This window comes from Semicossyphus pulcher, unplaced genomic scaffold (genome assembly GCF_022749685.1).
Source record: "Semicossyphus pulcher isolate SPU_LCO1_2020_fin unplaced genomic scaffold, fSemPul1.0.p SCAF_9, whole genome shotgun sequence".
Classification (NCBI taxonomy): domain Eukaryota; kingdom Metazoa; phylum Chordata; class Actinopteri; order Labriformes; family Labridae; genus Semicossyphus; species Semicossyphus pulcher.
This window is the reverse complement of record NW_027211770.1, coordinates 11450218-11476216: the sequence shown is the minus strand read 5'-3', so window position 1 is coordinate 11476216 and position 25999 is coordinate 11450218. Positions and strand designations below refer to the sequence as shown.

General features: G+C 40.4%; 1 protein-coding gene across 3 annotated transcripts in view; it reads right to left on the bottom strand.

Moving 5' to 3' along the window:
• Nucleotides 1-7813: 7813 nt before the first annotated feature.
• The window catches only part of LOC138583571 (CUB and sushi domain-containing protein 3-like), a 231744-nt gene continuing 213558 nt past the window's right edge, over nt 7814-25999 (bottom strand). For all 3 annotated transcript variants that reach the window (XM_069655437.1, XM_069655438.1, XM_069655439.1), the window contains 7 exons: nt 17263-17442; nt 16710-16775; nt 14417-14575; nt 13918-14030; nt 13058-13145; nt 10964-11105; nt 7814-10259 (listed from right to left, as the gene is read on the bottom strand). In XM_069655437.1, coding sequence (XP_069511538.1) covers nt 10100-10259; nt 10964-11105; nt 13058-13145; nt 13918-14030; nt 14417-14575; nt 16710-16775; nt 17263-17442 — 908 coding nt within the window. In that variant the 3' untranslated portion in view covers nt 7814-10099. The remainder of the gene's footprint in view (nt 10260-10963; nt 11106-13057; nt 13146-13917; nt 14031-14416; nt 14576-16709; nt 16776-17262; nt 17443-25999) is intronic.

Here is a 25999-nt window from a genome sequence, read left to right as displayed (position 1 = left end):
GGCTTTTGACCCCTTCTGAGCAGGAGGGCGTCCAAAACACACACAGCCAGTGATCCCTGACACCAAAATAACTACTCACGCACCACATGTAGTGCCTCTCCATCCGCTCGGGTATAGTTAAGTTAACGGTAAATTCACAAAACACGGAATTGAGCTATTGATGGAAAAAAAACAATCTCAATAGATAAAGCTGTCCTTGAACCTGCCACTTTGCTGACACAAATCCCTGCACTGCACATCCACAAGGTCTCTCTCTCTGTGTGCTTTAATCGACAACATAAGCCGTCCTCCTCATAAAGCGCTGCAGGCACCACTGTCGCACATCAGCAAGAGACCATGTGACTTCCCCTCCTGCTCAATCATGTGCTTAGATAGCATCATATGTGGCAAGCTCTTCCATCCCCTTCACTTTTATTCTGAAACGAGTTCCACTTCCTGCAGAGCATGCATGATAACAACTCCAACATGTCAGCGTTCCGATGATTTATTTCACAGTCCTTCACTGAAAGGTTGTACATCATGTCCCAACATTTCACTGACAAGATGAAATGCCACATGTGGCTACCCCCTATTGTGTCTCTTATAATGTTACAGTGTACAGACCGTGATCAGTGCAAAGAGGCGGCATCTTACAAAGGTGGAATACAGAGCATATTATCTGATATGATACAACAGTTAGTTCCGACATGAGGCATTCCATAAGTGCTGATGTAGAGCACAACATCACTGGGACAGCCACTCTGCGTATCACTCCGCCTCAGCCAGGTGTTCTCAATACTGTTAATTAACATGACAGCAGACTGTGTATGTCTACACTGATCAGGCTGGTACCTGTGAATCACACAGCAGACTCTTATTTCATTGGTTGATGATACATTAAAACGTACAGATAGTTGTACATGTGAAAAACAGCTTCTCTGTGCTCCCAAGCCAGGGGCTACAGCCTTCGAGGCATCCGTAGCCTGCGTAGATCGCTAAAGCCGAACTGAAAGGAGACGGACTGGTCTACGGAGGATTTACTGTTTCTGTCACCAGCTGTTCCTGCCCTTACCCTTTAGAAACCAAACGCCGCTCCGCTGCAGCATAACTAACATCACGTAACTTAACCTATTGTTTTAAAGAAAAAAATTTTCAAGGGCGTAACACTAGCTATTCGATTGAGTTGAAACCAAAAACTTTTACATTTAAAAGTTAATTTCTCTGTCACATCTCGTTTGAATTGGTGTTAGAATTCGATGCGCCGCTTTGACGCCATCAGCCTTCAAATACGTCCTTCGAAGGCTGCAGCCCCTGGATTGGGGCACGGCTACAGAGTGAGGGCCCGATCAGACAGGACGCGTTTTAGCAGCTGGGGGCGGCTTTTTTGTCATTGTTTTCAATGAGAGGGATGCTTTTTGCACGCTGCTTTTGCTTTGCAGAGCGCCGCGCTTTTTTCTGCTCTGTGCGCCTCGCGTTTTTGAGGAAACGCTCCGAGCGCCTCGAGTTGAAAAAAGTCGAAGCAGTCTTTTTCTCACTGTCCAATCAGAGGAAAGGCGAGGCGAGCCTTCTGTCAGTTGACAATGTAACGGTTAGGTAAATGACAGCTAATGATTCGGTGGTTGCCTTAACAACAGTAGGAAAAAAAAGCCGCCCCCAGCTGCTAAAACGCGCTCTGTCTGATCGGGTCTACAAAAAAGGCAGTGCGGTGCGCCTCGCGTTTTACAGCCTGCAAAGCGCGTTCTGTCTGATCGGGCCCTGAAGGAGAATGTTTGTGTTGCTTGGCAACAAAAGTCTAGTTTTAGTTTTAGCAAGCAGAGTGAAACACTGGTTAAGTCTATCAGGTAATAAAAGTGTCTGAATACATTTGAAGTTACTTTGGTTTCTAAATTAATAACAGTATATATACTGTATGAAAGCAACATAATAAAGCCAAGCTCCATGTAATACCTTCTGCAAAATAAATATCAGCATTTTCACATCACATGTTGTACAGTTTGAACTACCTTTTGATTGTACTGTTCCACACGCGTCCAGTGAGACATGATTTTGGTTTCTGTTTGTACCTGCTTTAAAAAAAATATGAAACCAAGAAAACAAAGGGAGAGCGAAAATGCTTTTTAGTACTTCAGGCCCCCGTGAATAAAATATTACAGGTGCTGCTTCAATTATGAAGACCAATTACTCACACACACTCCGGGGTGATCAAAAGCGGGCTCCTGTGTTCTGTAGCGGGCTTTCTTTTCTCTGAATGCTCCTGGGGAGGGGGGTTTGGGGAGAGTAGGAGTTTTTTATGACGCCTGTGATTGAGACTCGATGAAATTACAATAATGTGGTGTGTGTCTTTTTTTAAACCACACTTATGTCGTTCATTAGGCTCATCCTTTATACAGCGGAGTACATTACCAGCCTCAATTTGATGTTTAAAGGATTTGCCTTGTGGGACAAGTGATTTTCTGCGGTGAAATATGTCTCATTTGACAGATGTGATTGGCTGGTCAAAAGCTTTTTTTTTCTCCTCTCCATAGAACAAAGAGAAAATCTGTTGTGCGCTGCCTCTTATTGCACATCAAACTGAATCAGCTTCCTCCCTGTGTGTCACAAAGCATTAGGAGCTAATTTAGAAAATTTCCACAATTAATTGCCGAAGACAGGGGGGCTATTAAGTTGGACACCCTGTGAGCGATTAGATCAAAGCTGTCATGTGCCAAGAACAGCTTTGGTGTTCACGCTGGGTTTGTACAGTATATCAAGGTCATATGGATCCGGCTCAAGGCTGGCGTTTGTAATCCCCCTCCCAGGTGTTCTCTGATCCGCCTGTCCAGGAAAGTGTGGATAAAGAGCTACGAGCTGACGTTAACAGGCATGTGTGATTGTTTCACTTTCCTGTTGCTGTGTTATTCTTTTTAAAAGTGTCTATTTGAAACACATCTTTTATCATCTTATCCAGCATTACGCCCTGAGCTGTCAACCTGCCTCTGTTTTGACATAATTTATAGCAGCATTTAAGGTGTATCGTCAATACGTACTAGGATTTGTGTCATCATGTCTCTGCAGCAGTTTAAAATAATCCCTCACAAAGAATATCAATCTTAACTGTCAGGTGCTGTGATTGTTTCTGATTTTAGTGTCAATCATGATGTCGAGATGCAATGAAAGATGTCAGAAACCCATTAAAATGACATTTGCATTGATATTGAAACATCCACAGGGTTTCTATTTACGGGGAGTCTCATTCATAAATTGCTCACACTCAATTATCTGTAGTATTTTAATCACTGATGGAAATATGTCGTGAGGAGAGTGAAGGAGTCAACATGAGATCTCGCTGAGAGCTTAAGTGGTACAGAAATGGTTTAAAGGGAATTTTCTACATGTTAGTTTAGATGGTAAATGTGGTCAATGACATTTTTGAGTGTTAGCAGAACTAGATGGGGCCGTGTAGTAGCGCATACATGTCCTAGGATGCTCTGTTCCAGAGGCATCGCAGCCTCGGCCTTACTCAACGTCATGTCTTCGGCTGTATTCTCTGGTTCAAATAACTACAGCTGTGCTTTATACTGTCTAAGAATCCAGCCAGCTAGAAAAATGTATCCTTATCCATTACATCAGCGGCTCTCATGTTTTGACAGGCCATTCTCAGCGTTACTAGTGTAGTTTCGTAGCTACATTGTAGTACAGAGAATCCACGCTGTAATAGATTGTAGCTCTTCCACGCTGTCAACTACATCAAATGACAGTGCTGGTAGCGGAAGAACAGACTTTACTTTACCTTACTTCTACAAGGTTGAAAATGAACATTTCATAGGACCAAATAAAATTCTATTATAATCATTGGATTAAAGGAATAGTTCAACATTTTTGGAGATATGCTCACTTGCTGTCTTGCAGAGAGTTAGATGATGAGCTTGATTCCACTCTCATCTCTCTATGCAAACTATGAATGTACAGCCAGCTGCCAAACTACTTAGCTTAGCATAAATGCTATAAAATGTATATAAAACATGTACACCGCGTCATCCCCTGTTTCCAACACTATCCACTGTCCTCCTATCCTCATAAAGGCATCTTACCTTTGCCGAAATTTCAACATCAAAAAGTCAAAATGAAGCTTTGTCAGGTCTGTCCTCAAGAGGAGAAGAAAACTACTTTTAAAATGCTCCTTTGTTGAACGGAGGTCAGATCGATCATTTCTGATGCATTCGAGGAAGTCGGGAAATCTGGATGCTGAATGGCTTTTGTGACACAGCGTCAAGGGAATTTATCTCGATATCTTCTATATATTTAGAACAGATTGTTAGCTGTTAGCATGCAGATGTCTGTTTATAGAGATTGATAAGAAGCTAAATCGTCGTCAGATGATGCTGATGGGAGCCGGGACGTCATTACGGTAGATTACGTATCGCCTAGTTTTGTTCTCCACACGGACTGTTTTTCCTGCATACGCCGCAGCCTGCTGATACGTGATTGATCAACATTACTCGGGCTACAAGCGTAGTAAAAACGGAAACCAGAACACTTGCCGTCCTGGAAATCCACCTCCCTGCGTACAGATTCTACATTTCTATGTAGAATCTGTAAGTAGACATTAGGCCACCTTTAATGGGGCATTGGTTTAGCTCAGTGGCTAAATTGGCGGGCCAGGAACAGAGGCTACAGTTTCCAACATTATCCACTGTCCTCTCTATAATTAAAGGCATAAAAAGGCCCAAAAAATAATCTGTATTTCTAAGCTCACTAATGAACATCTTTTCCCTTTATTTACACGTTTGTTTCGTTTTTATTGTTTCATACTTAGAAACTAAAGTGTAACAATCACAAGTTGTGTCTTTTTGGGGGGGACTTGAGAGTTTCTTGGCCGGCTACTCTTCCTTACTTCCCGGTGTCTGGTAACATTAATGGCAATAAATAGAAATGAAACTCGTATCTTTTCAACTAACTCTCAAATAAATAAACATATTTAAAAAAAATGTCAAACTTTTACTTGAAGGCTCTTTTGGGAAAACGCTGCCTTTTAGTACGATTAAAATAACTCTATTAATGCTTCGGCATCTAAACATTAAAACATTTCCCGTCAAATGTATAATATCCCAGTGGTGCGGCTATCATGTTACATTTTGGATTCTGCTCATGATTAAAGATGAGAGCCGCCTGATAATTCAATATTTTGTAGAAATCTGCAAAATCTTCCCTGAGCTCATAATCAACAAGTGTCTTTCCCCTCTATCCCAAACGCACACACACACATACGCACACACACTTGCGCTCATTGACCTCAGATTAACATCGTTCAATTCCCATCAACCCAAGACTTCCTCGATCCACTGAAGGCCATTTCCTAATGCCCATGTGATTTAACTGTTGGTTAAAAATTTATTCAGCTGAAATGGTTATAGAGGACTTTACATTATTCATCTACTTTAAGATTAAAAAGGTTATATTAAACTATATAACTCTTCTAGGTCGTGCTCTGAGAAACACTGCCAGAGAATATTAAATCCGGGTCTATTTTCCAAGACATAAACTTAACATTAATTTCATTGTTATGAGCAGTAAAAGTGCACGAATCATTAGGAAGTAGGAGAAATGTGAAGATGAAATTGAGTAAAATTAACAACATTATTAGTTTTAAGTTAAAACATGACATTCAGGTAACTTTTACCTGCTTTTATGTGTGTCAAAAACTCATGTACTTTTCGCTCCTTAAAAGCTTCCCATCTGAATCAAAACAGTCCATCACCCTGAGGATATCCGGCCAATGAAAGCAGAGCGTCTGAAAATGGCTCATTAGCGTAGACTGAAAAATGCAGCGAGATAGGGGCTAGATAGTCAACTGACAATCCAGCACATTCGAGCCAAAACATCCATGAAAGCACGCTCCACTCATTATGCTTTGACACGTGAGCGGGAACAAAACCAACAACTCCTGCTTCTGTAAACACACGACACGGTGAAACACAGGATACGGAGCAAAACTATCAACAATCCTCGGTGAGATGGATGAGAGATCCTTTTGTTTAATGTGGGTGAGTGTGTGTGTTGTGTACAAATCTGTCAGTGCTTCCATCCATTATGAAATGTGTCAATACTGCTTGCTTTGGATGTTGCCGGGTGTGATTTCACAGCACACATTCAGCCCCTTGATGAAAGACGAGGAACGCTGCAGGGCGTCTTAACATCAGAGGCAGCCAGGAGCGTCCCGCCATTGTACCCGCGCATGCACCTCTGCAAATTGATTTTGTACAGCAGGCACGTGCCCACGCCGCATCACCACAAATGCCTCCATTAACGGGGCAGTGAAATCAGCTTACTGTGTAACCTGCTCTGTCACCAGATCTATATTGAGCATTTGCAGGATGACACGGTGCAAACTGCAGCAGAATCCCGGCGCTGAACACACGAGGTTCCCCCGAGGGATCCTCCGACTCAGACACCAGAGCTCTAATGAAGCTCCGAGCTGCTCGCAGAGCAAACAGGAGGTCATGTCAGTGTTTAGGAGGCACCACTATTAGTGTATTACACTGAGCATACTCTCTTACTGAACAAACAGCCTAAGCCTATTTGACATCTGGGCCTTGCACCGGCTTATATTACATCATCACCCTTTGAGTAAAATCTGCTTGATGAAGCTTCGTCCTAACTTCAATGGAAAATCCTTCTGGCAAATATTTCTAAGCCGTACATAAATCCCAGGCTTAGACTTTAAAGTGTGTTTAACCTGAGTCTGAAATCAGACCAGATCCTGCCTGTCAGGTCGTTAGATTATAACAGGGCCTCCTCTTAGCCCACTTTCTTTGCTCTCACTTCCTTGCATTATCTCTACATTGTCTGCAACAATTAGCTTCTTCCTAGTTAGATTCATAGTGTCCTGACAAACTGTCTACTCATGTTGCCAAGTCTGGCAGTTATCCACCTATTTCACTCAAGTCTGAAGGACATTGATTAGACCCTTTCTATAATTTGATACTCTAATTTGTTGTTTAAATTAGATCACTTTAGCTAATTCCTCTTAGACATAATGCTGTTGTACAGAGTTATAGCATTTCAGTTACAGATGCATATACAGTGTACTGTGAGTTCTGTTCTTTGTGCAAAAATCAGGGCCCCGTTTCCCTTAAATCGTCCACAATCATGTCACGCAGGTTTAAAAAGTCTTTCAGCACTTGCTGTACCTCTGTAAATGGTCATTCGTGAAAATGACCCACTCTGAACATTTGAAAAGAACCCAAAAACGAATTCCTCCTACATGCAAAGTAAAGTGCATTCAAATGTCATTTAGTCTTTCGGAGTAAATTTCAGCAATTTGTAACCACTGATGGCGACAAAGAAAGGCTAAATGAGACTCAAATCACAGCGGAGACAAAGAAAGCTAATGCAGTTTGACTGCTGTGGAGATGTGGATGATGGGAAGTCAAATTATCATTTCACTTATTTAAAGAATACGTCGACACCGACTGTTCACACCAGGTGCTCTTGTTAACGGGGATTATCGGCCGCTATACATTACGACAGGCAGTCTCTACAGATTCACAGGGTCCCTTAGACAGAGATAATATCAGTGCTGGTCTGATTTTTGCTAAAGCGAGCAGTGGTCAGCGAGCGGAAAACTCATTAAATCTCTGCAACAGAAAGAAGCAGCAGACTGAATGATCAAAGCTCGCTGCTTAGTACACTGGAACAACTTGCCTGTGTTACACTGCAAACAGTGTAGCAGGGCAGACTCAGACCAGAGGCTTATCCTGTCCGTCACATCTGTATTAATAAAACAGAATAGCAACATTGCAGTTCATTATTTTATATTTTATATATAAATTAAGGATTTATACATTGCTGATAAAGAAAAAATACAAAACATTTCTGATATTACATGACATTTACATGTGAAATTTTACACAACATATTCAATAACTTACAAATGCTTTATTTGCATAAAAAATATATCTCTTTACAAAACTTTTGTAATATGTACATATTCATATACACAGGTTTCTCAACAGGATAACAATTGTGTGGTACATTTAAAAGCATTCTACTCTAGTCCGAGGTGAGACCGACTTGCCGTATGCGGTTTTTATCAGATGCTTTTCTCTTCTCATCCGTAAGAAATATGAAGTCGCAAAATATATTACATATCGATAACACAAGACATCTTGCCAAAGAATGCCATCAAGTATCAAAACTGTATAAATGTACAAAATGTAACAGCAATGACAGGAATCAACGCAGTGGTACAAAGTACTATAGCAGCAACTGCTATACTGATCACTTTTGGCCAACATGCACAGGTATGAAACTATGAGCTGCTTTTTAAACACACCTCCTCTTAGATAGACCGTCAGAGCTGACATCACTCAGCTAAATCATTGCTAACTGTGCAGATAAGTTACACTCATATACAGCTTTACTAATGCAATATATGTTATGTCTTCATTAAAAACATATGCCCATACAGTATTCAAGGCACTGCAATGATGTAGAAATGTGATGACAGTGTCAAGTTCATTTTTCATTTTTAAAACATGGATGGACTCGGATGAGAGTAAAATACTGAATGTGGCTCGTGTTTAAGTGTGCAAATTTGTTCATGTTTACTGTACATTTGTTGGCAGAAGCTGATGGGTCAGTAAGATAATGAAATATAACCTTTTGTTTCAGTGGGTGTCAGTAAAATAGGCCGAGGCCGTGTATTTATCAGGTGTCTCAGAGTAGGAGTGTGGATCAGGTATTTACTGACTAAGGCACGGTTTCCCAAAAGAATTAAAGAACAACAATCAACTGCTCAGTTTATCAAGAACCAGACGTGATGTACAAGTTGCATTTGGTCTGTCTTGTTTACTATAAAGTGAGGCAGACGCATCAATTTTTTATGAACATAAAACAAGATTCATCCAACCTCATTCTGCCCTCTAATATAGCTTTGATTTGCCGACATCCAGGCTTAAATAAACTTCTGGGAAACCTGGCCAGCTGTAGGTACTGTGCACTGAAGTTATTCTAAACTTTATCAATCAATAAAACCTAAAATAATTAAGCAAGGAACTCCTACTTTGAGATTCATGATGCATACAGGCTCAAGGCTGGGGTTAATTCACTCCAAATTTTCTGGGACACAAAAGACTCAAAGCTGGAAAATTAGATTGAGAAATAAAGTTTCAATAACTTAAGAACAAGTTAAATATATTTGAATACAGCCCAACAAAACCAATATACTGAAAGGTCCAGTGTGCCTTGTCTTTACTCTCAGACTCGTGAGCAGTTTAAACCATCAAACTTAAAGAACATTTCCGTCATAAACAAATTCATAACTTGATAATAAACCCTAATGCTGACTCTATCTCTCATGAAGAAAATATATTCTATTGTTGTCAGAGAACCTGCACGATAACAATAAAAGCCCTGGCGTTCTCAATGGCACTGGAAAAATTAAACTGCACTTCAGTAATTATATCCCCGGCCGTATATTTCGTCAGTAGGAGGAACCACCTAATTAAGAGGTATAATTGACCATATAACTTTGAACAGACTCCAACGCTATTCAAAGTGAGGCAGTTTCTTTCTCACTTCCTCGTCTCCTCTCGAACACTCCACTGCTTGGAAAATAGACTCTAAAGATTACATTGATCAGCTCACAGTCGAGAGGCTCCTAAACTCCATGTGGGGAAAAAAACTAAGACAAAAACAAGAAAATAAAGAGTGTTAGATCTGGGCTGCTTTCTTGAAGGAGAAAGTTAAAATTTTCATTTGGCATTGTGATGTAACCCCGCTATATTTATACTACAGAGCATAAAATACTCTATTTCATCTATACGCCGGAGGCTCTTTTATTCATAAAGCCAACACTCACAGAGTGTAAAGAACACGTCTCTTCACCAAACTCAGGGAAGATGCAGGAAGGAGTGGGACCTCCCCTTCCTCTCATTAATCTTTGAGATTCTGTATACGATCGATTGCAACTGCAGTAAGTGTTGCTGAAAGTGTGCTTTATGTTTCTGAGAGTCTGTGTCTTTGTTTTATGTCATCAGAAACAGGAAAAATAGAAATGTCTGTATATATTTATGTTAAGCAAACAGGGAGACGTTGTATTCTCTCTCTGTGCGTTGCTCTTTTTCTCCGTCTGTCGACATCAAACCATGGTGCAGATGGTGTTGAGATTGGGGTCAAAGCGGACAACCTTCCCCTCAGCAGCTTTTGTGTTTGTGTTGTACATAGGATTCTCGAACGTGGCCTGTCCGTTGTTGTTCTCGTGGACAGAACATCCTGTGTACTGAGCTTTATCTGTTTTCCTGCAGAAAAAACGGAGGTCGCGTATTAGTTGACGGAGACAGTATCCCAATTATCTCCCTTCCTTCCAATCCAATAAACATGTTTCCATTATCTTGGTGTGGACAGCTGCAGTAGGTAAATGAGGCTGAATGTTAATTATTGTTGAAAAGATCAGTCAGAGGAGCCTCATGCCAGTCTCTGTTAACTTACATAATGAGAGCAGAATTTGCATGTCACAGGCTCTCAGTGTGTGAAGTGTTTTGTTTAAATGAAGACAAAATCCCCCGTGTACACACAGTACACACATTCATACAGCACCGCTGTATCTGGACATAGTGTACCGTACATTACTTCATCAAAGTTGTTCTCAATACTAATGTGTGACGTATGCTGCTGTGTAATGCGGTTTGGATTATAACAAGTTGACTGTTATTGCATCATACTTTGAAGCCTCTCACATGCAAGCTACTGTACAGAGTGAGGACCATCACAGCAGTAAAGCAGGCTGTGGAAGTGGGCCACCGTGTTCCATCTACCTCATCTTGATGTTAATTTCCTTTGGCTGCAGCTGTACAAACATTCACAGAAATATGGCTCTCTCATACTTGTTCACTATGGCTTCTCATGACGATACACTTCATTCTTTCTAGTGAGGATATAGGCTACTGTAGCTACAACATTTGGGTCAGAGCGACTGCAGAAGGCAGCAGGATACAGGACGTACCGTTGTTTGTAGAGATAAAACCCAAGGCCTGCAAAGATGAGGGCAAAGAAAGGCACGAGGATAGCGACAGCAACAGAGCTGCTGTTTGTGGAGGCGTTGGTTTCAGGGTCAGCGAGTGTAATATTCTCTCTCACACTCAAACCTAGAAAAAAAAACATTGTATTTAGCCGAAGAAGATGGGAAAAAGTCAATATACAGGATTTGATATGAATGGAGAATTTAAAATACTAATAAAAAAGGCACAAACAAACAGTGCAGACACAAAATGGAAAAATATAAAGATACGTATCATCTGCTGCTGACGATAATGATGATGTTGAAGATGAGGATGATAATGAAGAGGAAGATGATCACAGTGATGACAAGTCGGAGACGCGGCAGCCAGTTGATAAAGAAGACAGCCATAATGATCACGCTGATAATGATCAGTGTGACTGTGATAATCTTGTTGAAGACAATCATGGGATGATGACAACAGAAATGTTGAGCGCAAAGAAATGAAGGACAATGATGCAGAGGGGAGTAATCTGCTTTCTGCTGTATGACTGCGGCATGAGATGGCTGACGGCGGGTATTAGGGACAACGCTCTATAAATGTATGTGTATGTTGTCAGCTTAGAGGGAACATTACGCAGGTTTATTATGAGTGAAGGATGCGTTTGTTTTTTGAAAGATTGTTTGTGGCCATTTTTTGCCTTGTATGGACAGAGATAGATAGAAAGAGAGGATGACGTGCAGCAAAGGGTCTGGGTTAGAAATGAACACAGGTGCTATGATTGGGACTGAGATGATGCTGTAACAGGGGAGGTATCAGAGCACCCCTGTTTTAAAGCGGGGTTATAAATTAGAAGTTGCCATTAAACTGACTGATAAAAACACACTATTTTTATGGTAATAGTAGATGTCTCTCGCAACAACAACAAAAAAGTGTTTGTTTAGTAATAATCAATATTTCAAATACATTTCATTTTCTGTTTTCATTTCTCTCTTTACCCTGTTAGCTAAATTAAAGATCCCCTCCTGAGATGTTTTAAAGACTCTCTCCAGTGTTTAACCTTGTAAACATCTCCATGTGGTGTTTTTCATGTGCTTCAAGACACATCAGGGACAACATCAGCAGTCATCTCCATGGCTGGACCTGTCTGCTTTTAAACTGCAGTGTACCAAGGACAGGCTGAACAACACGTTTTCAGATTGGCAGGTTTGAGACGTCACAAACCTAAGGAGCCAATCCCGTTAATGGACGGGGTGACGCTATGCATTATGTGCAACCTATGGCGACCACTTCGGCGATGCGCGAGCCAGCTGTAACCATCGTCGTAATTTTTGCAAACTCACTACTGACTACTAACGTTAACATTACTACTACTAATTACTACATTTCAAGCTAGCTAAGGTTCAACAAGTTACCACTAACTGGGTTGTTTTTCGGCTGTAATTTTACGAAGGTGGGCGGGGACTATGCAAATTGAGGAATTTTTAATGAGGGAGAAGGATGAGGTGCCTTGGGAGGATTTTTACAAGGTAATTAAACGTATTTTGCAGAAAAAACACAGACACAATTTATTATTTCAAACAGAGCATTTTATATGTCTTAAAACATGACTGGAGCTGGTCTTTTAGGATAAAAATGGAATGCTTTCCATAAGAAAAAATCTATTAACCTTGTTATAATGTTGCACTGATTTTATTAAAGTTGTTGAAAGATTCAGAATACTTGACCAGCAAATATTTTACACTTCCAAAGTCCCCCTGCTGAAGACAAGCTGTCTCTTTCTTCATTAAACTTTTCACAGCCCATGTGTGCTCACACTTGAGTAAATTTGCACATCAGATTACTATTAGCTTGCAAACTAGCTGTGATGTTTTATATCAGGCTTGTATGTCTTAAACTCTGATTGAAGGTGAACACAGAGAAAGTTCAGCAGATGAATGCGCTGATCTCGTCTCAAACACTGCACATACTTCATTCATTTATAAGCAGAGCACGTGCTTTTAGTGGGAAAAAGAATCCCTTACTTTAATGTTTAAAAAAACTTAAGATGAAGAGGAATGACCAACAGCATTAGGAGTTGTATTTGAAAAGACACATACCAAGTCTCTGTAGTCCAAACTGTCCGTAGTCTTTACCCTGTATGAAGCCTTGGAACACGTAGCTGCCACCCTCCGGCTCAGCTGAAACCTGGAGGAGAAAATAACACGGAGCTTGAAAAGCAGTGCGTTCTGCTGCATAAATAAATCCACATTTTTCTTGGCACCTTCGAGAGTGTAGTGTCTATTCCACACCACATCAAAAGCAGCATATACTGTATTTAGTGCGACAGTCAACACCTTCTGTCATGCTACATTCAAAAATAACACCTTTGTGTTTTGAAATCGCTCTCTAGAAGCCGTACAGTATGCTATCAATAGCTCAGCGCTGTGCAGTCACCTGTCACACGTTGTTATTAAGTGGACCTTGAAGTTTATTTCAGAAGGGGAACTACAATTCAACAAACTAAAAGAGTTGTGCAGTTGTTTCAAGTCCCTTAGATGTCAGGTGTGTGTCTGAGCTTATTCAGCAAATCGTCCATGTGGGAACGATGAAATGGATCTGTCAGAGCCCCCGGTGCATCTGATGTACAGCCAATGTAAATACATGTAAACAAAAACAGACAATGAGCCAGGAAATTACTATTCCGTTGGCTGTCAGTTTCTTCTCATGTATTCTGATTATTTTTACATTGTTGGCACAGTAAGTAGGATGATAAAAGCTAATAATGAGGAAACACTGGCTTGTTTCAGTCCAAAGGAGGCTTATTTGTGGCTCCCGGGTAGTCACAGCCTCGTTGCCTGTAATATTCTACTTGTCTGTCAGACTGAACTGTAAATAAATAAAATAAAAGACAGTCACAGCTTTTGGTTACTTCCAAAAGATCATTGGCCAGCTGCTTCAAATTCCTGTGTATACTCACAAATCCGTCCATTGCCCAGGTCTCATCAGTAATCCTGTTCAAGGAGCTGTGGGCCAGAGCTCTCATCTGGTACAGCAGGAGCATTAACCGAGCCTCCTGGCGCTTGTACACTCCTACAAGGTGGAAGACGGGAGGATGTTAAAGGGAATGATTCAAAGTACAAAAAAGAAAACATGGAGAGACATTTGTGAAGTAAACAAAGAAAAGCAGAAAAGAAGGGAAGCCGTAAAGGATGAGAACAGATGAGAAATAGCCGAGGGAGGAGGGAGGAGACGGCTTCTTGAGTGGGCAGTTAGTGAGTGCAGACTAATACATCCGTCTTTAAAGCCAATAGTTAATTTCCACTCTCATGCATGAGATCACTTAGTGATTGACTGATTGACACGAGGCACCCTCAAAATAAATGGAAGTGGCACACAGAGGTAGTGAGAGGAGGAGATGGGAGGAGGAGGAGGGGAAGGGGAGGGAGGGGAAGACAAATTATGTGTCGATGACTCACCAGAGAGCAGAAACTCCATGCTGCTGTCGGTTAAAGTTACATTGACTTTTCCTGTCGTGGCATTAAAGCTTGAGACTGTCAAAGTCATCGGCTGTTTCTGGCCTTTGTAATCGTAGGAACCCTTCCAGACGAAATTGGGGGCAAAGATGTCGTCGGGAACTTGGGAGAAGAAAAAGAAAACAAAACACATTCAAAAATACATACGTATGTTTAACATCTGTTAACCAGCAGCGACCACCATGTACCTCCTACAAACTAAGCATTGTATGTTTTTTATCATAAGCTGAATACTTGCACCCATGCTGCATAATGATAATTCTATTGATGCGCAATCATCAAAACAGCTGATAACAGTCTCTTAATTCAATCTGAATAAGATAATGTTTCTTATAAGCTTTGACAATCTCAATTAATGATAATTAAGTACATTCTACCAGAGATAACTCTGTGCCCGCTGCGAACTTGTCATGACTTTTAATAGTTTTGTACTGATGAAACTTTTTGTGCCATTTTTACAGCACATCATTATCTACTGGTAATTACTTACTGGGAAATTATGAGTCAATTATGCTTGCAAAGGGTGACTGCCCGTAGTGAGCACCTGAGCTAAACCTAATAATAGTCACAATGATTACCTTTTATTTACAGCATCATTTCCAGTGAAGGTTGGCACAACAAGTTGAGGTTTAATAGATGAAAAGGGACTCAGACGCTGTGTGAAATTATTTTTCAACTGCCTGATGGTGCTAATAGCTTCTTACTTTGCACTTCGAGCAAAGGTTTCATTTAGTGAAATAAGGGATGAAACTGGTGGTCCTGGTTTTGTACCACCAGTTGTTTATTTCGCTGACTTCTTTTACAGGAACAGAAAAGGAGTCTGCAGCCAGGCGAGCAGCTCTTTGTAGCTGTAATTTGCAATAGCACTTAAAGCTGACATGCTCAAAATGATAATGCTAACATGCTAATATTTAGGATAAAGAGTTAACCCTGTAAACTATAATAGATCAGCACGATAAAACATGATTACATTTCCTGCTGAGTCTGAAATATAAAGTACAGATGAGGCTCATTGGAATGTCATTAGTCTTTTTTTTTTTTAGATATCTGGTCATAGATAATAAATGATTAAAATACAAAAGGCTGTGGACTAATCAACAGACAGAACATCTTAACATGTCTCTACTAGGGAGGTGCATTTGGATTTTTTTTTTTTGACTGGTTAACCGACACTCTTAACGGTTAATAACCGACAAGATTTAAATGTACATTTGGATTGGATAAAAGTCTAATTTAGAAAGAACAGCCGGAGACCGACAAGAGGCTCTCCATCATGCGCGCTCTCCCTAATACTCGCAGAAACACTCACACACTAAGATGTAAATTTATTATTACTGTCAGACACATAGTAACTACCTGTGGTACCGACGATCGTGCCCACATATATTAATACACTGTCCAGTGTCCTTTACGCAAGCAGGTGGGCATACACCCATGTGATCCAGCAGCAACAATAAGTAAATAAACATTTACAGCCGACCTTTCTTTGATGATCAGCACACAGAACTTTAAAAAACAAAATCCTGTCCGGACCTGACGGCGTGTCTGGAGTTTTAAATAATTAATGAGTTACTCTGCGGTGCCTCGTGCGTAAATGTCAAGTTTTGTTTCAGTCGATACGTTAACAACAGGCTGTGGAAACTTAAATAAAAAGGCCAGGCCTACAGCAGTCCTTATTATGTAAAACAGTTTGTCTGTTGGTTTTGGTGAAGAAATAGCAACATGTCGACATGCTGTGGGTTTAGTCTGGTGCCCAGTCTGTTGACTGTGAGACCCGCTGCTGAGAATATGCGCTCACAGGGTACCGTGATGTCCCAGGAGCAGAGATATGTAACAAAGTTTTGTTTGTTCAGTTTTTTAACTGCTCGTTTCATTTAGCTGTATATTAAAAAAAGACAAAACTTTATTTAACCATTTATCTGGCCGTATTAACCGGTTCAAATTCTTAATAGTCGGTTAACCAGTTAAAGTGCACATCTAATCTCTACCTGTTAAATACATGCATTTATGTCTTATTAATGACTTATTACAGTCCATGTATTAGCTAGATACTGAACCTACTACTTAATATTTCCTGGTAATAATTATATTCAATTATCTTTTGTATCAATAATTGACTCCATATGTAACTTTTAAAAAGGAGTAACAGAACATGCAATCGTCTTTAATTCAAACGGTACACATCAGGTTCTATGCTAATCCTTTACTGCACAGTTTGTGCAAATTCAGAACTCACCATTTATTTTCGGGCTTGGTGTCCCTGGTGCGGGTTTGACAGTTTTCTCATGTGATTTGGAGCCGACTGCGAGGAACATAAATATGTATGTCACAAAGATGTCGAGATAGACAGCAAGGCTTAACAGCTGCAGGATGTTGGAGAAGTATCTGCAACATGCTGCCTTGCATTAAACTTTTTTTCCCAATTTGGAAAGATCTCTGGTGACTCAGTTCTAACAAACTCTGAGAAATCAACACACACTAAAGAGGAATCTAAACAGGCATGTTGCAATTAGCTGACAGCACAAAGACAAGGTGTGTTTACAGGGAACATCACAGAAACCGCAGTGTCTCATTAGTGTTTTATATGACATTAGTATCTGGAAGCAGTAGAGCAAATGTCACATAAGACAGATTTTCAAATACTTAGGGTATTCACGCATGGTTATGTTCCTCTAACCCCCTCTACCCTCCACCTTTATGCACCTGCACATCTCCCCTCAGACATTTCAAGTTTTACTCCATCCAGCACCTCCATCATCTGCCCCCGCACACCTCCGCCAACCACGTACCTCTGCAGACAGGCACCTTGCCAGTCCAGCTGCTGTCAGAGCGGCAGACCCGGTGCTCGGAGCCCCCGGAGAGGAAATAACCTGGCTGACAGGTGTACACCAGAGTGTAACCGTAGGAGGGCAGGTCTAGACCCACGACGTCGGCGTTGGCCGGGCTCCGCGGCTGCTTGCAGGAGTGAGCTGCAGAGCGAGCAGAGGGCAGACACATTAGTACAAACACATCTACACCCACGCACACATACAAATGGAGACGAATACACACAGTCATGCACAAGCACACACACACACAAAACACCAAGATGTACAGAAAGACAAGGAGATAATTAAGCACTCACTAGGGGAGAGAGGGAGAGGTGGGAGAGGTCAGAAAGAGAGGATAGAAAAAGGACGCACACAGATTTTACAATTTAACTGAGTCCAGGGAGCCATTAGGGAGCATATTGATACTTTAATACGTCCACTTTCTCATATGAATACTGACACCTGTGGCTTGGGAGATACACTGCTTAATCTAAGTCTGAACAAAAGGAGGAAGCTTTAATTTAAGTTGAACAATAACTGTGTGAATTGTTAAACCTCATTTAACAAAAGCCTCGGATTGAAACAAAGCAAAGTCGGAAAACTTTGTGAGCGTGATGTGAAATCTTATGAGAGTGTTTTCCATCATGTGTATCTCGGTTGCAAGGTCACTGAAGACACTGGGAGGAAGCAGAATGCTGACTGAAATAATTGGCCAATAGGAGGCTTTTAAAGGCGGCCCATTTGCTGGAAGTCAAACCAGTGTGACCTGCAGGAATTCACTCACTGGAAACCGTCAAAACCACCACTAAAATATGAGAAAATGTCTAGCTGGTTCTGGACTTCTTCCAGAATCTGGTTCAGTTTTGACCTTCTTGGCTATAACTTTCTCAGCTTATCCAATTATTCCATCTCAGAAAACAGGGAGGTAGCAACATGCTGATTTAGGAGAGTGCTGAAAATCTTTCGCTGAATCAGAAACTTGTGACAAAAGCTGTTATTTCTGTGTTGCCAAAACAGCCGCCTCTTATAGGACATATTAAATACTTTCATTCCCTCGTGAGTGGGTTGAGTATACTTAGTTTGATTTTTCACATCAACAAACTCTACAAAACAAAAAATATGCAAATGACTTCACACCACCGAAACACTGAGGGGCTGAACATTGAGGCTCTGAGGCGTTGACAATAATGTGAAAATAGCTCAATTATTTTGCAGCTTGTGAATGAAAGAATATGTTGCCAGCTGTCAAATGGGAGACAGCTGCAACTGAGTCTAAGCACCAAATTGGTCCTTCATGGCGTCTTAATGGCATTAGTGGCAATAAGGTGCAAGAGGGATGCCAGGATGAGGCCCAGATCCTGGGCTTTATGAAAGAACAGGAGACGGCAGGAAATTCGATTAGATAATGTGTGTGAACATGAGGTGGAAAGGAACAAGAAGAGATACTTCATTTATTTACTTTGATGGAGTGATGGAGACATTTCTTCACTTTTACCCACAACTTATTAACACATATCTGTACGTTCTACAAAACAGGCTTGTTACTTTAAATGTACAACTTTTAAGGAGCGTTATCAATCATTTTTATATCATTGTGCGCAGCCTTTTCTACGGAAGCCCCTAAGTCCAGTTCAGATCAATGATTCGCAACGCAACAAAGCGATTTAAGAATGTTGCAGAGAAAATTGCAGCGGTATGAACTGGTTAGTTGCAGAGCGTCTGAAGCCGTTGCGTGGAGTTGCAAAAGATTTGACAGTTTCAGAACAGAATGATGTAGCTATTTCACTTCAGCCAATCAGCAAACAGCATAAGTTGGCGTAGGCACCCTGTCTCTGGCGCTGCAGTAGCCAAAGACGGCTCTAGATCCTCTCTTTCGTAACTCTCAGTCTTCAACGTTTATTGATCAATGTTACAGCTAACATTGCGAGCATGTCATCCATTTCATACTAGAACGATAACAGAAATCCAGGTAGTTAATTAATGTAACCTAGGCCTAATACTAACGTTATAGTATTAACACAGAAGTTGTGGGGTATGTCAGTGCGTCGTTGCTATGGAGACAGTCAGCTGTGTCTGTGCGCGTCGCGTTGCTTTGATGTGAACGGCCCAGTTTTGGAACAATCAGATGTCGAGGGATTCTTTTGGCAGTTGCATCCAGTCTCGTTGAGAATCATTGATCTGAACTGGCCCTTAGGGGACATGTATCCATACATTTTATTTACTCCATTCTCCTGTTATAATGAGTTATTTCTGGTCATTTTCTCAAGATCTCAACTTATTTTTCTGTTCTCTCGAGATCACAAAGCTGGTTTTCCCATTATAACGGGTTAATTTGGCCCATTATCCCGAGATAACAAAGCTTGTTTTCTTGTGATAATGGGATTATTTTCCAGCAACAGAACAGGCTGGTCAGTGTGAAATTACACACCAGACCAGGACATGCCATGCTGCCGTTGCCCACACTGATGAGGTTAAACCTGTTTCTAACAAACCCTGTTTGTTTTGTGCGGCGAGATGCTCTGTCGTTACCTTGTGATAATGTGACAATGTCGAGATCTAAGATGGGTGAATAACACATGGAAAAGATTATTCCGTAGCGTGTCCTTCAGTGCACACCATAAACTACAAACGTAACGTGAAAAAAAATATGTATAACTAAGAAGACGAAACAGAAAAGAGGGAGAAACATGACAGACAAGAAGAGGCAATCTCGTTCTTTCACTTTTAACAGAGTCTGTTCTGACACAAGTATCTTTTCTTCTACAGGTGCTTTTCGACAGCAGGAACTTTTCCCAGGAACTAGGAACCTTTTGAGGAACCTCTGTGCGTTTCGATAGCAGAAACCAGAGTCTAAATTTAGTTCCAAGGTAATTGAATTACACCCTGAAAAGTCCCTGCTCGGGGGGTAGCGTTTTATTTCACCTGCTAGGGCTGCATGGCATTGGAAAAAACATACATAGCGATATCTTTTTGTTTGTTCTGCAACTCTCTATCAGCTCACTATCTGAGTAAAGAGTATGTTTTTTCCCCTCTGGTGTTTATACATTTGTCTATGCTCTGGGAAATAAAACAGGGGCAGCCAGTTCAAAGCTGCATGCTGAACTCCAGCAGTAAACTTGTCTTATTCATCTTATAGTCAGTTACACAGGGGAGATTCTGTATGCTAAAGCTTTACCAACCAGTTGATAAATCCTCCATGAGGAGATCTAATGTGGTATCTATTTACACTGCAAGGAACAAGAAAACTGCTTGGTGGTGTAAGTTGTAGATAGAGTCTTGGGACCTAAATAAATAAAATAATAAATAAATAATTCAGTAAACCGCCTTCTCGCTTCCTGAGCATGAGTCTATGTAACCCATTTAAAATGACAAACTGTCAGCACATGTCCAGAGTGGTAGTAGAGTTTGTAGACCATGAATACAGAAGACACTTACAAGGCCGATGAATTGTTGTATCAAAGACGTGTCATATCCTTCATCAAGTTCTGTTGACAGTACCGTGTTTATTTACACTTCAAACAGCACAGCGGGTTTTACACTTGAGATTACACGAGGCCTCAGAAGACACTTTCACTTCTTCTGTCACACAACAACATGTTGTGTTCTTAGCTCGAGTCGCTATCTCTGATATAGACAGACTGCATTAGTTAAGGACACCGACAGATAGAGACAGATAGAGGCAGACGCACAGAGACAGCCCCGCTGATGGAGGTCGGCCAGCGGCAGACGGCAACAGCAAGAGCACAGTCAGGAGCACCAAGTTAACTTTTTAATTGTAACAATGTTTTCTTCTTTTCCTGTACTTAGTTTGGAGACTTTTGCTGAAACTTAAACCTCCTGAAACTGTTAAAATGTTTTCATATTGGTGCCTGAAACTCTGTTCATTGTTGAGTTTTATAACAATAAAGTAAGCTAGAGAAATGAGGGTATTTAGTGTGCATTGTGTACCTATAGGCAAAAGCCTGATTGTGATTGAAAGGTAACATGATTAAGATTCAGTTTCAGTAAACTCTGACTTGTGTCCATTGCATCTATTACACTGAGTACTGTGCTGATAATCCCTTCATGTTGTGCTTTCAGCAGCAGAACAAGATTGGTTGGCTTCACTTTTAAAGCCATTTGAGCGGCTTCGCACTAACAGAAGACTGTTTAATCTTTGAGAGAGCTATTTTAGAGGATTGATGACTGTTTTGACCGAGGGTCAACGCAGAGTGTTGGACCCATACTAAAGCTCTCATACTCCAATATATATACATAACCGCAGTTTTTCCTCAATGCATTATGGGCCAGACGTCCCTCTGTGTCTGTGTGTCTGCCCTCGGGCCTGTACGAGTAACAAAATGAATAAAAAAAACGTTTTACATCAACAGACATAAAAAGAATTCATAGTTTTATTTCAAAGCAGAAATACGCTGTGACCTTTTGGATTACATTTTATGGATCTATGTTTTATGGATAATTTAACCCCAAAAATTGAGTTATATAAATGTGCACTGGTGCATCTTTACAAATTAACATTTAAGCTGCCAACGCATAACGGCAGAGAAACTGCTGTAAAATTATATGTGTGCACATCAGTAAAATACGGATGGTTTATTCTTTTTACCAGTAATGACATTCTTCTGAAAACAGAGCTGAAGCACAGTTTGAATGTAGAACTGGATGTTTCTACCACTTACAGTTTGTGTCGTGTGCTGCACAGTTACAAGGCAAATTAATTTAATATTAAATAAATTCGGTTTTCAAATTCAGTTAAACCCAACTCAAAAACTCAACCACTTTTTTTAAGTAACAATTTCATTTTCATTTAAATAAATGTCTATTAAGTCACTATCACCGAATGAAGTAACAACAATGGTTGAGCCTATGGCCCACTGATGAAAGCCTTTGCATTTGCAGTATATAGTATTATTATGGACTGGCCAAATAATAATGTTACTTCATTATTAAAGTAAACAGTAATCTACAAACAAAGAAAAGATCGATGACTACAGATACAACTTCAAAAATAAGTGAAAATCCAAAGAAAAAGAAACAAATTCGATGCTCAGATGGAGGAAAATCAAGAGTTACAACCGGAGCCAACCGTGGAAGTCACACATGCAACACTGTCTGAATATCTGGGAAGTGTGCTTCCGCAACTACTGTTTATCACCATAGGTGCAAAGAGAACGAAACTGAAATCTTTGAGATGATCACTTAAAGACTAAAGTTACCTGGAGGACACATTTGATGAAATTGAGAGTTTATTTGTAAAAGTTTGGGCTGCTAGTATCCGGTGACCATCAGAGATACATTTCTCTGCTTAATTTCAGCAGTAACAACGACAGCACGCGGGCAGAGGAAAATCAATACATTTTTCAAACCACCACAGGCGATGGAGCAGAGCCAGAGAGCAGAATCCTGAAACGCTGAACCCTCAGCAGAGACAGACAAACCTGGCTACCAGACTGCACCTGCTGAACAGAGAGAGTCAGGAAAGTTAAAAGCCTCAAAGCCGTTTGCCTCTGAATGAAATCCGGACCGGCTGTCAGACTGCCTTTTCAGTGGGTGGCTTTACAACATCACGGTTACTTGAAAAGGGTATAAAATGTGTTATTTTACGTTTTCCTCTGTGAAAGAAAATTCGGCTACTGGAAAGTTTTATATACAAATCTAAACAGGTTGAAAACTGGAAAGTCCCAGGCCATTCACTGGGACTAAATGTAACACTAACAGTTAAACAAGTAAACACTGGCAAGTTAAACTTCATGCCTAAACATAGGTTGTGGTTTTATTTAACACTTTATGGTTACAGGAAAATCTAAAATGTTTTCAATTTTTTAAATGTAGAAGTTAAAAAGTTTTTGCATTCAATCCAAAACTATTACACAAACTCTACAAAAACTAACAAGATATAAGTGATGTTTTGTGCACTGCTGTTCCCCAACATACATCCTTTTTATCAGTTTATGGACATCAGTTCTTAGCACCCTTTAAAGCCCCCTTAAAAATCAAGAGTTTAACCCTGTAAACATCTCCATGTGGTGTTTTTCATGTGCTACAAGACATATAAGGGACAACATCAGCAGTCATCTCCACGACTGGGCCTGTCTGCTTTAAACTGCAGTGTACCAAGGACAGGCTGAACGACACGTTTTCAGATTGGCAGGTTTAAGACGTCACAAACCTAAGGAGCCAATCCTGTTAATGGACGGGGTGACGCTATGCATATCATTATGTGCAACCTATGGCAACCACTTAGGCAATGCGCGAGCCAGCTGTAACCGTTAGTCATTTTTGTAAACTCACTACTGACTACTAACGTTACTATTACTGATTACTACATTTCAAGCGAGCTAAGTTTCAACAAGTTGCCACTAAACGATGGCAGAGACGTGTTTTGTTTTCAACTGTAATTTTACGAAAGGAGAAACGTAGCAGGTAGTGGGCGGGGACTACGCAGATTGGGGAACTTTTAATGAGGGAAAAGGAGGAGATGCCTTTCGAGGATTTTTACAAGGTAGTTAAACGTATTTTGCAGAAAAAAACATAAAATGATCTGCTTGAAATAATAAATTGTGTCTGATATATGTCTTAAAGCATGACTGGAGCTGCTCTTTAACCCTCACTCTACAGTTCTGATGATCATAATTAAGCTTGTCACATGGCACTTACCAAGCATTGTTGATGATCAGTAAAGATTAGATTTGCCAATTGATTGACTCAGCTGCTCTCAGCTTGTGTCTCTGCTTTGCCCAGCAGCAGCACGCTAAGATGCTGGTGATAAAATTAGTATGACCTTTCAAAAAGCATTGAATTGCATTTCCATAATAATGAAGTAAGATTATTATTTGGCTCCGGTTGTAACTCTTGATTTTCCTCGCTGACGGTCGCTTTCCTTTTTAGACTGCCTTCGTCTGAATCGATTTTCACTTATTGTTGAAGTTGTATCTGTAGCCATCGATCTTTTCTTTGTCTGTTCAGCCATAGTAGATTACTGTTTACTCGCAACACTTGCAGAGACCGGAAAAGCAGCCGCTTAGCTCCGCCTACCCTCTCTGGCAGACCAACCACTGCTGGGTGATGGAAAACGTGTCACTAACTGGGCGCCACTTGTGATCTTTCATCAGTCGGCCATAGGCTCAATCACCATTGTGTTACCTCATTCGGGCATAGATAGTGACTTAACAGACATTTATGTAAATGAAAATCTTTCAGATTATCACTTTAAGAAAATTAATTGTAAAGATTTAAGTTTATCTTCTTGCTTAGTGGTTTATATTTCATGTTTAAGTATTTTCCTTTTCCTCCATGAAAACGTGTGTCCCACACAGGATCATGCGATCACCTTCAGAAACTTTGACAGCAGTGCATGCATGGAGGAGAGGGGAGAAGACTGTGTATGATCCACTTTGTATCAGTCATTTATCTGCATGCAGATATACCTCCACACCTGACACAGCAGTCAAAACTTTCTGGAGAGAAAATGTCAACTCTGTGGTAATAACAAAAGTGCCAGTTTGAGGAGTTTGCTGGAGCTTTAACTTATAATTCTGTTGACTTAAACTTACTCTGACTGCTCGTTTTTTAGGGGACCTGTCACCATGCTAGCAATAAATGCTATTAGAGGGCAGAGGATGTTCAGCCTCCTGAATCATTTCTTAGAAAGGCGAGTGACAGGGTCTAACATTTGAAGACACATGTGGAGCAGGGAAGGCCGAGGCGCTGGCAGGTGACACGAGTTTAGTCAGGAGGGTTTTTGGATTGTTCTCTGCAGTCAGCTGTAAAAGAATTCAGTTTTAAAACTTTTTATTTGAAAATAAAGTCCATGAATTATATAAGATAAGTACATTGTGTTTTTTTCGCTAAATGTATTATATTTTACGACAGAGTTTTAGGGCCATATTAAAGGAAAAAAATAGAGATTATGAGAATAAAATCGTAATATTACAAGAATTAAGTCGTAGTATTAGTTGATATTTTATGAGAATAAAATCGTAATGCTTGTAAATGATTGCACCTGAGGCTTAACACAACTTTAGCCGGAGCTGTATTCATTGAGCACACCCAGTAGCATGGAAGCATAGCATACATGTACCTCGCGATGATCTCCTGCCTAGTAATGCACAAGCACACTAAACAGCTACTGTATAAATCAATACATTAGTATATGTTTCACAAATACTAAATACTTAATCTTTCGGAACATCAGCACCACTTTGTCATAACTACCAGGACTCTGAAAAGTGATTTTATTTGAAAATGACTTGTGATCTTAGTCATTTTAGTGCAGGCAGCTGGCTGCTCTTCTGATGTTACCCTTCAAAATAAGATACAGGCTAACATAGCCTAACATTACGACTGTATTCTCGTAACATTATGACTTTTTTCCCCTCAATGTGGCCCTAACACTCCGTCGTAATATCTTATGTAGCAGCTTTTAAAAAGTATTTTCATAAATGCGTTCAATAGATAAATGATCTGTGCCTGCAAACCCATGAATTCAACCCATTATTTTCAATGAAGGTGAATATTAGAAACACCTCACAGTATATTCTGATGTAAATTAACAGCAAAACTAACTACAGCCTCCACAATGTCACTTTAGATTAATCAACAGCTGTCAAACAACAACGGAACATGATTACCGTCATGGACGTGGGATTTAAAGTAATGATGCTCTAAGTAACTGCTTTAGTTTAAGCTACATGAACCTAATAAACTGGCTTCAGAG